The sequence below is a fragment of the Lucilia cuprina genome, chromosome 5 (genome assembly GCF_022045245.1).
Source record: "Lucilia cuprina isolate Lc7/37 chromosome 5, ASM2204524v1, whole genome shotgun sequence".
Taxonomy (NCBI): Eukaryota; Metazoa; Arthropoda; class Insecta; order Diptera; family Calliphoridae; genus Lucilia; species Lucilia cuprina.
Window position 1 is genome coordinate 70,055,642 of NC_060953.1, and position 17,130 is coordinate 70,072,771.

At 28.4% G+C, this 17,130-nt stretch overlaps 3 protein-coding genes across 3 annotated transcripts in view; 2 read left to right on the top strand and 1 right to left on the bottom strand.

The window, feature by feature from the left end:
• The window catches only part of LOC111684176, a 461,818-nt gene that overhangs the window by 112,181 nt on the left and 332,507 nt on the right, over window positions 1-17,130 (top strand). The gene's annotated exons all lie outside the window — the stretch shown is intronic.
• LOC111684130 (arylalkylamine N-acetyltransferase-like 2) lies at window positions 4,404-5,441 on the top strand. Its single transcript, XM_023446258.2, has one exon. The coding sequence runs from the start codon at window positions 4,658-4,660 to the stop codon at window positions 5,369-5,371; it is 714 nt and encodes a 237-aa protein (XP_023302026.1). The 5' UTR covers window positions 4,404-4,657; the 3' UTR covers window positions 5,372-5,441.
• Window positions 13,264-15,010, bottom strand: LOC111684120 (MIT domain-containing protein 1). The gene is made up of 4 exons (XM_023446248.2): window positions 14,869-15,010; window positions 14,524-14,762; window positions 13,599-13,798; window positions 13,264-13,530 (listed from the first exon to the last, which is right to left on the bottom strand). Exons 1-4 carry the CDS (start codon window positions 14,981-14,983, stop codon window positions 13,383-13,385), a joined length of 702 nt encoding a protein of 233 aa, XP_023302016.2. The 5' UTR covers window positions 14,984-15,010; the 3' UTR covers window positions 13,264-13,382.

The following is a 17,130-nucleotide window of genomic DNA, read 5'->3' on the forward strand; positions in this document are numbered from 1 at the left end:
TTTGCGCACATTCCGTACAGAATCAGTTGTTTGCTTATTGTACACAAAGAATATTTATATTCTAGTGAGACATACTAGAACATTTAATATAATTATGAGCCCAAGAGCCCCATTTGATAGGTACGATTGTATGTGGGTTAGGCGAGATAATGGACCGATTTTAACAACCTACGTCCTTGGGAGTATGTGCAAAATTTCATGAAATTATTTTGAAAATTGCGACATTTAGACAGACGCAGAAAGTGATTCTGGACCGATTGTTATACTTTAAGATAGGTGTAGGTCTAATATTGGGTGTTACAAACATCAATACAAACGCTTAATGACCTCTCCTCTATAGTGATGTAAGGCATAAAAACATATAAATTTGATTCTGATTTTTTTTGTTATATTTCTGTATTCCAATTTGTCTTTAAAAAAATCAGAAAAATCAGACACATTCATAAGTAACGACACATATTTACGTTTTACATACAAACAAAAATTGAATTCAGTTAAATGGTAAATATCAACCTCGATAGAACCTTAAAATTCAATATGAACCTGCACACATTTTCCTTTCTTATCAAAATAAACTAATGCCTGCCTATACATACAAGCACTACAGTGTCCACAAAATGCTCCAATTTGAGATTTTTTTGAAAATTTGTTGAACTAATTTAAACATTTTTAGGTGATACCTTGAGGATTGAAAGATTACATCATCATTCGCGAACTCTTAATGGAAATTTTTTAGATATTACGTCTATTTTTACAAACCTACATTTTCCATGACCAACCTAACCCCAATGTACATACATATGTATATTGTTGTACTCAACGTTTAAGCTGAAAATTGAAAATTGTACTCAACGTTTAAGCTGAAAATTGAAAAAAAACCTTATCACCCAACCGGCAATGGAAAAAGTAAGAAACAAATCAAGACGTAAACAAATCTGTTTTTGACCTTAAGTTAAATTGGGAAAAGGATTTTATACATTTAACAAATTTATTAAATAGTCCTATTTGTTCTTCACATATGTATGTATGTATTTATAATAGGAGTGACCAAATATAAATCGATTTTCTTTGGATGGGTATTATTTTAATCATTTGTGTCTAAAAATAGCTATTGTAACATTTTATTCTAAATGGACAACGGGAACAGGTGCTGAAGATCAAATTAATATTTTAATGTTCGTTAAATAAAAGTAATTTTTATTTAATTTTTTTGGCACTTTTAATGTACGTAAGTACATATAAATCGCCTTCTTTAACTAAGAACGAATCCCGTAGTGCTTAGAAATAAACAGTGTCATACATGTCTAATGATCCATAAAAAGACAAATTTTCTTCTTTTAAAATTTGTACCATTACATTTTTAAAAACAGAAAGGCATAACTAACACAAACATTCATGCCCAGCAAAATATTTGCTTACAATTCTAGAAAAAGTACTAATTTTTGTTTGAGATATTCCAAAATTAAGTCAATATTACAGACTGTGGTTGAACTCAGAACTTTCCGTCTGCCAGTGGAACGCTGTTACTGCTTAGCTGTTTTGTTGTGCGTCAACTAATAGTTTTCACATACAAAAGCCATTTTATTTTCTATTTGTCTAAAAATAAACATTTTCTAATTTTTCTACAAAAAGGGAAAAAAGAAAAGTAACTGTTTTCTTTTTGTTTGTTTCTTTATTTAAATTTGTTTAGACTTTACCTACAAAGTAAGTTATTATAAAAGATTTTGCTGGGTATATACATACATAAGCTAAAACACTTTGGCAACAAATTATACATTTTGTTTCATTTACAGACATTTTAAACAATTCAGAGAAATTCTATTAAAACTGATTATAATATTGTAAATTATATCCTTTATATTTAAAATAAACAAACAAATTCATGCATACTTTAAGGCATAAGTTGTGGTTACACACACATTTACATTTATTACATGCAGCCATTCGAATACATGTATTAGTTTACACATATATGTATGTAAAAATATTTTTGTAACTTATACCCATTTTATAAACTTAAGATATTTTGTAAATAACTTTAAGGTTTCATTTTACACATTTACATATACAAATATATCAACACATATACATACACCTTCATGCAAACAAATTCCTTTACACTTATCCACAAACAACCACACACAAAAAGCAAGAATAACAGAATACGACACCTTGACAGTTTATCAAAATTTTTCTTTCATCTTCATATTCATAAATAAAATGCTTAAGTCCTTATAAAGGTTACTTGTGGGTGGAATTAGTTAAAGTTGGATTTAAGAGAGATTTCTTTTATAAACTTCCTTAAATGTAATTCAAACATAAAGCGTTAATTATAAGAATCGGGAAATTATAAAAGACAAAAAATAAAACGTTTTCATTGAAGTAACCCATTCAATCTTTAAATTAAATATCTAAAAAGAAAATAAATTTTAAACAGATTTCTTAATATTAAACCCAAATCCAAGCAAAGAACAATTTCTTATTTTTACAAACATCTTTAAAAGTATTCTGGTATATATACTCAAGGGAGCATATCTGAGTAATTGTTAATGTGTATGATTTTATTAATTCAATCCATTTTTGAACCCCTTTAGTTTTCGGATGTGTGAACGATTTCCAACGAGTATAATTTAAATATTCCAAACACGCAATAAATGAATCGATGTGTAAATACTGCACGTTTGCCAATCAATATTATGTCAAAATGTTTAAAATTTCACACATACATACTACATAGTGGTGTGAGTATGAGACTCACACATACACTATATAAAGACGACCAAGGAGAATTATTCATATAATCATTTGTAGACTGCAATGCTGCTCCTGTCAGTCTGTCAATGTAAAAAAGAATAATGCAACTCAAATTTACTAAACCGATTTTATTTTAATTTTCACAACATATTTCTGTATACTGGAATAGGTAATAGCTATTTTTATACCCTACACCACTATAGTGGGAAGGGTATTATGCGTTTGTGCTGATGTTTGTAACGACTCATTTTCTGAGTCGAATTAACGATTTATTAGCACTGTTATTGCAATTAAATTAAGCCTCTTTTAGAAAATAAGTTTTCGTCAAAAAATTGTTTAAATAAATCGGAATCAAGGTAAAATTCAAGATAAATGCTAAATACAAAAATTCGTTTATCTTGTAAACTAATATAACTAAATTCTTAAAATTTTGCACGAAGAACTATAATATTCATCTGAACATTTTAAGGGAAAGGAGCGGACTTTCATCTAAGTGGTTTGGAGGCCCCATATGAATAAAATAGGAAAATTCGTATATCTGAGAAATTATTAAAGCTACAATTTTTAAATTTTACTTGAAGAACTTTGACATTCATCTGAACATTTAGAGTATATCGGGCGGACTTTCAATGAGGGACTTGGCAAATCCTGTAGAAATTTAATACACAATTTCGTTAATCTGTGAAACTAAAAGAAGTAGATTCTTCATGTTTCGCACAAGTTACTTAAATATTCGTCTGAAAATTTTGGAGGGAAAAAGGTGAATTTTCATCAAGGAAGTTTGGAGACCCAGCATTAATTAAATAGAAAAATTCGTATATCTGAGAAATTATTAGAGCTAGAATATTAAAATTTTACTTGAAGAATTTTGACATTCATCTTAACATTTAGAGTATAACGAATAAAATACATAATATTGTTTTTCTAGGAAAATAATATACCTAACTAGATTCATCAAATTCCTTTAATATTCATCTGAACATTTTGGAAGAAATCTGGGGAGCTTGAAGCCCCTCATGAATTAAATATAGAAATTTGATTCATAAAAAAAAGATAGACAGATATTTTCTTCAATTCTTATGGCAATTCTTAAGCAACGATATACGTTAGCGTATATTTACTTAGCATTTATTTAAAAGGTTAAATATTTTTCCCATTATTCATAAAGTTATTAATTGTTTATTTTTGATTTATTATGCACACTTTCCATACAGAATTCCTCAATAAAGCATCAATAGCTTTTCATCAACACATAATTATACTTTTACTTACTCAACAGCTTACTTTTTGCATCATTTTGATGGAGTCTAGTAATGACTTAAAAATAATATGAATATGAAAAAAGTTCAACCGGTGATTTATCTTACACAGTTATAGTTTCATTCAGCAATTTATACATGAAAATATATTTGGTTAAGCTATTAATTGATATTTTTTTCAATCTTTGTTTTACAATATTGTTGATCTTTTTTTATCAATATTGATAAACCAGCGATGTTGTTTAAGTAATTATCAATTGAACAATAGCTAATACTTTAAAATATAGGCATTTATTAATTGTGATTTCTTTATACTCTATATGGTTTCAGTAATTTTATTTATTTAAATAACTGTAAATTTAATAAGGCCCCTGTATAATAAAATCATTTGTCAAGTTAAAATAAAACTCTTTTTTTCTCTTAAATTGATTAAAACACAAACAAATCTCAAAATTTCGAGTGCGATAAGAAATAATCTCTTAAAACTATTGAGGCACATAGAAAATTCACCACAATGTTGGCGACGATCAGTATACGTTACAAGCGCGACTATTCAACACAGAATCGCACTAGAGCAGCCTGCGGGTGAAACGAATTGGAGGTACAAACACAAACTACAACAACAAAGATCTCATCATTTTGTTATGTCAAAACAGCTGATTCCAGTAAAAAGCATGTCGTCGTCAACTTGTAAATCTCCATCAAATAATGAAATTCTAATACGCGTTATCAAACCACATGAACGTCAACAGGTGTTGGATTTCCTACGTGTGTACTATTATCTGGAAGAACCCCTAACGACGGGCAGTGAACCCAAGCAACAAGATAAAGAAGATGAGGAGTTTAACATGTCGAACATAGAATATGGCACATGTGTTATGGCAGTTCAAAAAAATGAAACTAATTGCCAGGAAACAATAGTGGGCGCACTTTTAGCTGGTCCTAAAGGTCCCGATGAAGCAGATCATCTCTTTGAAGAGGCCACCAAATTGGGTCCCACCAAGTGGGGTCATATAGTACAATTCTTGGGTTGTGTAGAACGAGATGCTAACATATGTGGACGTTTCAATGTACAGAAGGTTTTACATGTTCATGTTATGGGAGTCAATAGCGGAATGCGTGGCCAAAATATTGGACGCCGTTTGGTGGAAAAAGTGCTAAATTTGGCAAAAAGTTTGAACTACGAGATGGTATCTGTAGACTGCACTAGCTTCTATTCGGCTAGATTATTTGAACGTATGGGCTTTGAATGTATTAATATTAAATACTACACGGAATATGTAGATGATACCGGAAAACAATATTTTAAACCAGATCCACCTCACGAATGTGTAAAAACATTTGCCCTCAAACTTTAAGCGAAATAAATTATGTACATACATACATATATCTAGGCAAATAAAAATTTAAAATGCTTTCAATTTTAAATGATAAAAAATTTTGTATTTTTAATTTTTGCTCTACGTGTAGATTTACCCGCCAATACCAGAATTAAAGCATATTAAGAGAATAAAAACTTGTTTACATTGAGTCGACATATCACTCTCTTTAAAAGACTGAAACGTGTTCCACATTTATTTTTAAAAGTTCGCATATTAAAAATAAAAAATGGAAATTGTATGAAAATGAGACCGGATAGACAGTTCGTTTAGAAAAATTTTAAATATTAAAAAAATTTTTATGATTTTAATATAAGCATTAAGTGACTAAATTTAAGTCACATAGATGAGTAAAAAATCAAAAATATGGATGAAAGAATACTCTTGCAATAATAAAACGTTTAGTAAAATAAAAATTAAAACAAGAAAGATACTATGGTGTGACCCTGATGAGAGCAAGATTAGAAAGCTCCTTAAAATAAGCAAGATGATACGATATAAAATTGTGTAGTGCATGTGGAGAGGACAATGAAACTCTTTCTTTGACACTGTCAGGCATTCTTTTTTTCCAACAAAAATTGTTCTTCCTTCAAAAGGAACGCATAGCAGACCAGATAGTGGTCCATGAGTATTTCTTCGGGTTTGACTAGTATATATCCTCCTATCTATCTAACCTAACCAACCTAGTTTGTTTTAAAAAAGTTTTAATTTTGTTTAAATAAATCATATTTACTTTACCTTTTTTATTTTACTAAATTTGAATATTTTTTATTATGAAATGTATAAATATTTTTTTAAATTATATTTCATAGGAAAATTTAAAAATCTTAAATTTAATGTAATTTATATAACAGTAAAACATTTATTTATTTAAATTTGTAAGTGTTTGCAAATGCACATATTGTGGCAAAGTTTTATATTTATACGAAAAAGCAAAGTAGTTTTTTTACACCTGAATTATACAAATTGTACGTTCAAGGAAATTAGGTTTATTTTTTATTGTTTTATTGAGCCTTTTATATGCTGATGTGTGTGTTTGTACCTAATAAATCAAAAAACAATGTTATGGCGAAACGATATTACTTTTTCTAATATAAGAAAAAAATACAAACAGGCTTGTTGTAGGAGGGATGTCCTTTTTATTTTATTCCAAATTCACTACTTCTGAAGTTATTCTGAATTTCATTTAATAAAGAGGGAAAAATAATATGCTATAAATATGCTAAATTATGCTCTTCTGGGTAAAATAAGTCTAACAAATCTATGCCAAAATTCTTAAATTGTTATAAACGTATAAAAAAATATGCTTTGGCATATTTTGGTTTCCCTGATCACAAGAAATCTAAAAGCAATACCAAAATAAAATCATTTAAATTATTCAGGTTTAATTGAAATAATTACGCGAAACTTGATATTTCAGTTTTGTGAAAAGTTCACATGTGTGAAGAAAAAGTAAAATTTAGTACGTTAATACCATCGTTCTCGACACGAGAATGACCGTCACTTATGATATTTTTTTATCAATTAAGTGATTTCGCTTTGATATTGTTTGGTTTATTGGGTAAATACTTTTCAATTTATTAATATTTAAAGCATTAAGATAAAAAATATAAAATATGCAAAAATTTTATATTTTTACCAACAACATACTCCGAAGGACCTGCTTTAAATAAAAAAATTATAAGTAAAACAAAATAGCAACAGTTAGAATAAATTTAAAGAGGCTGAAATATACAAATTAGAGGCAACAATATAAAACTACAACAAAAGCCGACATAAAGTATATAATTGTTCACATAAATTTTATAAAAGTTCTTAACATTCAATATTAAATCGCTTTCAGTAAAAAATGCATGGAGAAAAAACTGACTATCGCAAAAAATGCAGTAATTGTAAGGGTAGAACTTAATTGTGTGTTTCATTGTGTATGCAACACAGTGGGATCACAGTAATTTTTTTCCAAATTAGAGTTATCAGTGTTTGTTCTAATTTATTTTTGTAATTACCTCTTTGGGTATAGTAACACTTTTAGTTAAATTATCTTAATGTATGATAACAATTAATTGTAATACCCTGTAACTCTAGACCCAACTGTCTTATTTTGCACATAAAGTGTTTTTCATCATTATCAACACGAAATTTTCACTACCGAAAATGAAAAATAAAAACGAAAAATATTTATTGTGCGATAAATAATGCGGCAACCAATTTTTAAATTAAACAACAACCGACAGGAGGTGTTCACCAAAAAAAAAAAAAAACAACAATAACAAAGTGAATAATAGCAGGAACAACAATAACGCGATAATAAAATTATAACAAAAACGAAAAATACACAACCCACAAAATATTTAAAATAAGCCCAGTTAGTATCAAAGTAATACGAACGACGTTGGTTCAGTTCTGTTGCAGAGGATGCAAATATGCAATTGGGTTTCTTTCATTGTTTCGTTTACTTTGGTATGGCATGATCCAGTTTTGTTTTATTTTTAATGGTTCCATTGTAGTTGTTTTGTCGACAATAAATCCATTGCAGTTACAGTGCATTTAAATAGTGTACCTACATACAAACTCATATTTGCGGCAAATAGGTTGGTGTTAAATTTCCTTATCTGTGGCACTGTTGTCGTCGTTTTTTTATGTGTTAATATTTTTTTATATTATTTGGTTGCGGTAATTTTTTATTTTAGTTTGTTTTCTTTTTTATATATTTTTTTGCTTAATTTTGGGTGGCACTGCAAATTAACTGTCTTCCGTTGTATGACAGCGTCAATGCAGTTGAAAAAACTGTATTATTCATTACAACAGTTTGGATGTATTTTTATTTGCCTTAATTTGGCATAACAGAAACTCATCAAAATCAAAATTATTAAGGATAAATTTGATTGATTATTTTAAACTGACTAAGAGATTTGAAGCTTCAATATACATTTAACCTTCAATCAAATTCAATATTGATTTCTTAATTAATCGTTCAAAAACCATTGATTTTTTACGATTCAATATTAATTTAGTTTTAGGGCTCTCTATTTTAATAGCTAAGGAACAGATATAACCTACAAATTCGGATTTGTAAGTATGATATTTTCGATATTTTAATCTACACTAAAACAGTTACACTTATGCCAATATAACAGTTTTCTCTTAATTGTTTTATTTAATTTGGTTTAAGCAAGGATGCCAATTAAATCGTTTATCTGTTGCAGGAAAATACTCAAACAAAAAAGGCGGGCGGAAATAAAGTTATCATACGCCCACGCGTAGAGTCAGACACACAGACGTACACATAAAAATTATTTGTAAGCCAACTGGTGCATGTGTCAGTATGCTTAAGGATATAACGAATTTTTTGGTATGTGACAATGATCATTGCGGCCGTAAATATTACACATTGCGGGTGGTCGCAAAACTGCGGGTGATTACCACTTTTTAACAGCCTTGGTTTTTTTATTCTCTCTTTATTTTTATTTATTTTTGTTGGCCAACTTTTTTCCTCCATTTTATTTACACCAAAGTCATTAATTTTGTTTTTCTTTATTTTGTAATTTAACAAAGTATAAAGAAATAATTGAAACGCTACGGCAATTGTTGGGCTTAATCCTTAGCACCATCGACCCATTTGTTGTAGAATGGATTAAATTTTTGCAATTGTTGCAAAACAGAACGAAAAATACACCAAAATGTTGCATGCAGTTTACATTTAGTTGTGAATATAGAGGACAATGAAGGAATGAGTGAATGTGCTCCAAGTAATACTCGATTACTTGAATTAACGAAAATTGAAAATAAATTTGTGTTGGCGACAATTTTATGCGATTTTTTGGCTCGATTTACAAATAATTAAAATAAAAAAAAACATGTGAAAGAAAAAAATTCTGAACACACAAAATGAATGTTTTTTAATCTATATATACATGCAGAATTTTCCACTTTTTTGAGAGCATAAAAATATATCGGTTGTAAAATGTATAGAGAGAATGGTATACTTATCACTATTTTGGCCGGGTGAATAATACAAGGGATGGAAACACTAAGATTCCCGCAGAGTTCTGTTAGCAGGTTGGTTGCATATTATTTCTGCCCAGCGTGGGTGCAAAAAATTAAAAGAAATAAGAAAAATACTGCATTGAGTCTTGTGCATTTCAATAAAAATTTTCGCATACACGTTCATGTTTTTGCACAAAATACTTCTTTTTAATTTTCAGTTGGCTGGATGAGTTGGCCTGTCATTCTTTACCTCACCTCGCCTAGTCTTGGTTGGCTGCTTCGTTTGACTGTTGAACAAGGCTGTAAAACATATTCGACTTCTGTCAGAGATTTATGGCATTTGTAGTACACTTGGCACTTGTTTCCATTTTTTCTCTGTAGTTTTACTTTTTTCTATTGCCTGATTTTCTTTTGCATTTAAATCATTGTTTGGGAAAAATTTTAGGGTGTATGCATTATGTATGCGCACGTTTTAGGCTCTGCTTTCTTTTGGCAAACGCCACAACAAGTATGTGATACGGCTGATTGGAATAATTAAAATTTGTAATACCCTACATATATTTATTATATTAAAGCAAACAGTGTTTGATTTTTAAATTTATCTGGTGAAAAGCCCAAAAATTTACTTAAAAATAGGGTAAATACCATCTGGTTAAGCCAAAATATATTATTGAATGTTATAACCATGGGCATTATGACACGATTAGGAAAAATAAAAAAAAATAATTTATTTTTTTTTAATAAGAAAAATATAAAATATATAGAAAATAAAACGATTTTACATGAAAAATCAAAATATGAGCTAAAAACGTAAAATATGCTGAAAAAATCTAAATATGTAATTAAATCAAAACATGCAATATTATACTCTTACGAGAGAAATATCTTTAAAAAATCTATGAGATATTTTAGTTTTCCTGCTTTTATGAAAAGTTTTCAAGTTTTATATAATTTGTTAACTGTTTCAGGGTAGAAACACAATATTCAGATTTGACAACTCAATGAAATCCGCACTAAATTTAAATGTATTTTAATTTGTTTGCGAAGTTTTTCTTATTTACATGCCATGCCATTCATACTTTCCATGAACAAAATTAATGTGGTGAATAAATAAACTATGAAATACAAAAAGAAGAAATAGTGTTTATAAAAAACCGAATTTTGAAGAACCCGGTTTGTCGGTTAACCGAAAATTGGCCATTCCTAGAAAAGCGGGTTGTCGGTTAACCGAGAACAAAAAAACGGGTTAAACCGGTTAACCGAAATGTACGGAAATCTATTAAAATATATACTTATATTTAGTTGGATGAGAATATATTGCGAAATATTATGAATTTCTAAATAAGATATTTGCACTTTTCAGTTTATCACTGTACAGTAATATATCATAAGAAAGCAATATTATACAGATCTGAAACTGCAATTGATTAGTTAGGTACATGAAAGTAGTCAGAGGAGGGATAAATTGACCTTGCAATACATATATGATACTATTTATGTATGTACTACTAAATATGAGAAAAATAATAATATTTGTAAAAAATATTTTTTGCCTTTCCGAAATTGGTCTCAAAACTACCGTTTTTGAGAGCTTATAGCAAAAAAAAAAAAAAATAATTATAATTTTTGTTGCAGTATTTCTAGTCCATAAAACGACTTAGTGTATTAAACTTTAATACATACGACTTATTGACATGAGCGAATAATTCTCTCAAGGTGAGTATATTATATCTTATTTTCAATAAGATATCTTAACTAATGTATTGTACCACATTATTATTTGCCTTATTTCTAAAATGTTGGATTGCCACGCATGAAATGCAAGAATGACAATTATGTTTACTACTATGATTTCTCCAAATGGTGGTGAATGAAACAAATGAAAAAAAAACACAAAGTATAGTTTTTTATAGAGGCTGCTACTTGAACCGCACAAGAATCACCACTGGATACTCGAATTTATTGTCGAAAGGATACTGGATACTGAGTATGTGCAGTAAGTGAATGCAAGGAAAGAAACAGGTACTCATTCGAGATACATATTTATACAACAAACGTAGCTTTACTTTAGATAAAGTTCATATATGTATATGGATGTATTCGAAGTTTGCACGAGGGTCAATTGAGGGACAAATCTTCATGTTCCAAAATAAACTATAAAATGTTTAACCTAAGCACATTTTATTAAAGTATTCAATACGAACTTGTTGGCCTCTTGTTTTTACTTTTTAAACATTGTTATTTTAGCAATTTTTGAACAAACCTCGAACAATAAAAATAGTATTTTTAAAAGTCACATTGCAGTGAATGTACATATGTATGTACATTTGACTCATTTATTACAAACTGCCATAATCCAAAAAATACGTTTCGAGGAAACTTATTTTAATTTGCTATTTCTGAAGTACCTGCCACACAAATAATGGGATTTCAAAGATAAAACCAGATCAATGAGGTATAGATTAATAAGCTTCTAAACTTTATGAAATATGTATGTATATGAAACAAAGTGAATATTAACTTTGAAGTTTACGGAAAAAGATATTTTAAAACAGCCCATTTTTGGAGTTATGTCATTCTTGTAGTAAATGAGCGATATGAATTCCTTAATATATGTTTCATTATATGTTTGTGAGAATGTGAAATACGGAAATTCTAAAAAGTTTAAATGGTCATAAGTTGTATGTTTAAGGACATTTAGATGTCCCTTTTTTCTACACTTGTGCACAATTGCAGGTGAAAATATAAGTTTGGCAATTTTAACTTATAATATTTTTAATACTTAGTATTGTTGCTTATTTGACCAACAAAAAAAAAAAAAAAAAATAAAAAGTAAGAATTTATAGTCGGGCGAGGCCGTCTATATAATACCCTACACCTTTGGCGGTCAATAGAATGGCGGCTCTGCAAATACGTGAACCGATATTGTCCATTTACACATACCATAGTATAGACTAGATAAGATTTGATCGAAAAGTATCATTATTTAACCCATTTTACAATACTAATTTATTGATGCTCATTCCCTTTATCCAATTTCACTAAAAATTTACATGAGTCAATTTTACACAATAATTAGACCCATAATTTTTGCACTATTGGTACTCGATACATGAGGAATATTTTGCGAAGTTTTTGTAGCATGTGTGTATGTATGTATGTATGTATGTATGTATGTATGTATGTATGTATGTATGTATGTATGTATGTATGTATGTATGAATGTATGTAATTTTAACATTATCGCTGGAAAAGTAATTAAAATTTTTTTAAGACTTTCCTCTACACAAAACTTTTAATTTGTATTTCAAAAAATGCAATAATAATATGGCCCTCTTAACAAACTAAAAATTATTTTGTGGACCAAAAACCTCTACAAAAATTTTAAAATTAATTTTCCCTTAATCAGCTCAAAATTACTAAATTTTTGATTTAAATTTTTCAAAAGTACATATGAAATATCCATATTAAAATAGACGAATTTCATAAGCTTCATATAAAATTTTTTATTTAATTGGATTCACCCTTTGGTTTCGAAATAATCAAATAAAATTTGATTTAGATTGATTTTCGATAAAGAAAAACGTTTCGCTGAAATATAATGGGGCTTATGATATATTCATTTGAGTTAATTGTATCAAATATTTAACATTTAGTACACGCCATAAAAGCACCTCTCAATGACCTTTATCATGATATCAAAACTGCATTTTATTTTATCCTAACATTTAAAACACTTGCAATTTAACACAACCTCATATTCAATTTACATAAAAATATTGTTGTTATTAAAATTAAACAAAAACAGTAATACTACTGGCGCCCACTGGTTGTCCATAAAGCTTTTAATCAATAAACAATGATGACATAAAAATTAATATAAAAAGTATAAAAAATATTTACTTTTATTTGACCAAAAAATACATTAAAATATCTCTAAAAACATTAGATAAGTACTTATTTTAAATTACAAAAATAAAAGAACTTAAAAGGAACTTTTTTTCTAAATATTTCCCGTACGCCAAATATCCACATCGGTTTGTAGACATCTACGAAAGTCGTAGTCGCCTAGTCCCAATGAAAATAAGGGATTGTTGGCTTTAAAAAAGTGCAGACCTCGGCCAATTTTAATTATATAACCATTACTCAAACTGAAAAAAATATTAATATTTGAATAGGCAAATACAAAATTTCAATACATAATTTTCCACAAACTTACACTATTTTTCGATCATGTAAGGAGTTTTCGAATTTAATGCTTAATGTAACGCCACGTTTAGCCAAATCTCCCTTGATCTGTTGGAGTATTTGTTGTTGGTTGGAGGGATTTTTAGGATCTGTTTTAGTTATCAAGGATATAAATGTTAAACCCGTACTATGTTTCACCAATAATTCGAAAAATATTATTAAATTTTGAAACTAAAAATAATCGAAAAGAGTAAATAGCGATATCAAATTATTACAATTAAAACAATCAAAAGGACACGTCTTTTTAAGACTTCATAAAACAATTATAAATGATATTAAAGGAGTGATTATAAACAAATATAATATGATTGATTTATTTTAAATACCTATTACATAAATATTCTAATGTTGTAACAGATATAAATTATTATTATTATTTTTTTTTTTTGATAAGTATAGAAAGTCTACGCTGAAAAGAATAAATTAAGCTTGATAAATTTATTAGAGGCATTGAATTTTATTAAACGAGATTGAAGATTTGTAATCTCTATACAATTTTAACTTTAAGGGCATTAGAAGCAACATTTTAAATACAAAATAAATTTAAGTATATGTAGTCTAAAAATTAACATGTTTACACCCATTTCGATAAAAAAAAATAATATGCCTTTCTAACCCATTAGAAGTTAATTTATAGATCGAATATACTCCAAAAAAAAAATTGAAATATTTTTTTCCCGTAATCAGCTTTAAATTAGGTAATCTTTGGACCCATATCAAAAAAATTTCATATTTTTCATAAAATATATTGCGATCTGGATTTACAATCGCTGTATAATCTTTAATCATATTATGATATGAATACTATTATGATATAATTATTAAAAAGTTGTTAAAATATAGAACTCAGTTCAATATTTAAAAGAATAAGACGAGAGCAATGAAATTACATTTACCTGATATCTTTCTGTAAGATATGGCTCTTCTAAGAGGACTTCCTTTACGTCGGAAGTTATGTATTTTCCAAATAGGCTTTTGTAACTGTAGCCAGTAGCATCTTCATCAATAGGATTATGAGAAACTAATTCACCTTGTGAGACATGCCTCCGAACGCGTTCCTTTATTTGTTCAGCCCTATCAATATACTCTTTAATGCGCTCATAGAAAACTTTTTTCTTGGCCACATCGTTTTCGTCTATACAAAAAGAACCACAATATCAAATAGACACCAAAAGATTTAACTAACATTCCCGATCAATACCTACAACGAGGTGATTTTTATAACTAGTATAACTATTTACCATTAACCAATTCCATTAGAATTTGTATTCCTTCTTGATAGTTATTTTGTGCCTCTAATATGCGCCCCGCTTGGTCACATTGCACGGCTTTCATTAAAATTTCTTTAGCATTCATATTTAAACGCAATTTAAAAAGGAGATATTAAAACGATATAGAAATTACTGTAAAATATAATTTTTCTAAATTTAAAACACGACAAAGTAAACGAAACACTTTAATTTGTTTGTCCGTGGTCACAAAAAATTACATGAAAGATGTTTATTTTTTGAAAGATTTTTTTGTTTAAACGATAATTTATATTTAACACATGTAAATTTGTTATTCTTTCTTTTAAGTTTTCTAATATATTTTCTTTTTTTTATAAAATTACTTAAATTTGATTATCAAAATAGATTTTATTATTATTTTGATTTTTAAGTACTTTTCTTTGTTGTCATCATCTGTTTTAAACTTACAATGTTACCAGTTCGACGGATTTTGCAGACAGACATTTTTAGAAGGGAAAAAATTAAAACTTTTTAAACCTCTGGAATTAGCGTGACTGCTTTTACAATTCTACTTCATTAGTAGTCAACAAGTAAAAATTTACCGCCTTATGCAAAAACGATTATTAAGTTAACAACGGTTATTAAAACCTGTTTTTATATGGAAAAAGTGTTAGTAAACCATTGTTAACTTTAATCTTAATAATAGGAAAAGTATACTAAATAATCTGGCACCTCTATATATTAAAAAGCGAAATAAGAAGAGCTAAATGAGAAAGAGTATGATAGGAAAGTAAGAGAAAAAAATTAATACAGCTGTTTAGTGTTGTACAGAGAAAATAAATAAAAAATACACAAAACAGGGTTGTTTAACATTAATCGAAATAATTCATATATACGATTTGCATTGTTTTGTAAATTATTTTTGTATTCACCATCAAAAGAGATAAGGGGTATATTGATTTTGTCATTCCGTTTGTATCACATCGAAATATTAGTCATAGACCCACAAAAGTATAGATATAATGTATATGTATGTATATTTTTTTGAGCGACAAAATGCCACAGCTCTACATTATAGCCAATACTGTTCTGATAACAGAGGGTTATGTATATTGGGTTTGTGCTGATGTTTGTAAAATACAAAAATATTCGTCCCACCATAAAGTATACCAATTGGCTTAGAATCATTTTCTGAGTCGATTAAGCTATGTCCGTCCGTTTGGCTGGCTGTCCATGTAAAACTTGTGCGCAAGGTACAGGCCGCAATTTTCAAGATAATTGGATGAAATTTGGCACACACACTTCAAGGACGAAGCCTATTGAAAATGGTTAAAATTGGTCCATTATTTCGACTAGCCCCCATACAACCGTACCTCCCAAATAGGGCCCTTTGGCTTATAATTAATTTAAATGATCTATTATGTTAACAAAAGTCGACAAAACTCAGTTTTATGGAACTATAAATGACACTACCGATAGGGCTTCATTTGACGCTATCCCCCATACAAACTCCCCTTCAGAAAATGACTTAAAGGTCAAAATTCACATACAAACACTAATAACACTTATAAATTCTACATAAATAATATTGAAGAAGACTTAACTCCCCCTACCAACATTTTTAAGGATAGGGCCATATTTTGCCCTACTCCCCTTTAAGCCCTCTTAAAAAAATCTCTTTTTTTGCCAAAAAAAAAAGTAAAAATATTCCGAAATAAAGTTAAAAAAACAAACCAAATGCTTTATTTTTAAATTAATCCCCATTTTTAACATACATACTGACTGGTGTAGGGTATCAGATGGTCGTCTACGCCCGACTATACATTCATACGTTTTTTAAAGTAAATTATACCGCATCGAAAATAATTTCTTACATGCTTTTCTTCGTATTTTTATATAAATTAATACTATTATCTAAAATAAGTATTATTATCTCGATTTTTTTTTTGAAATACCATAATATAGAAATGTTATATGTATTTATAAGGTTATATGTATTTATACCAAGGTTGGAAACCGTTTCAAAGCGGTGATAAAGTAGCGGTATCGGTATTTTGACTTATTTCGGTATTAGTATTTTAGAGTTATCGGTATTTTGGCTTAATTCGGTAACGATATATTAGCGTTATCGGTATTTTGACTATTTCTTTATTGTGATTTTTGGAATAGGGCCTTCAATGTAGGATTGGGTCAATTATGGTTTTTTAGACCAGCAATGGGCTTTAAATAAGTTTTTTAAAGTGTTATATCTATGTATAAATTTAAAAAAAAAAA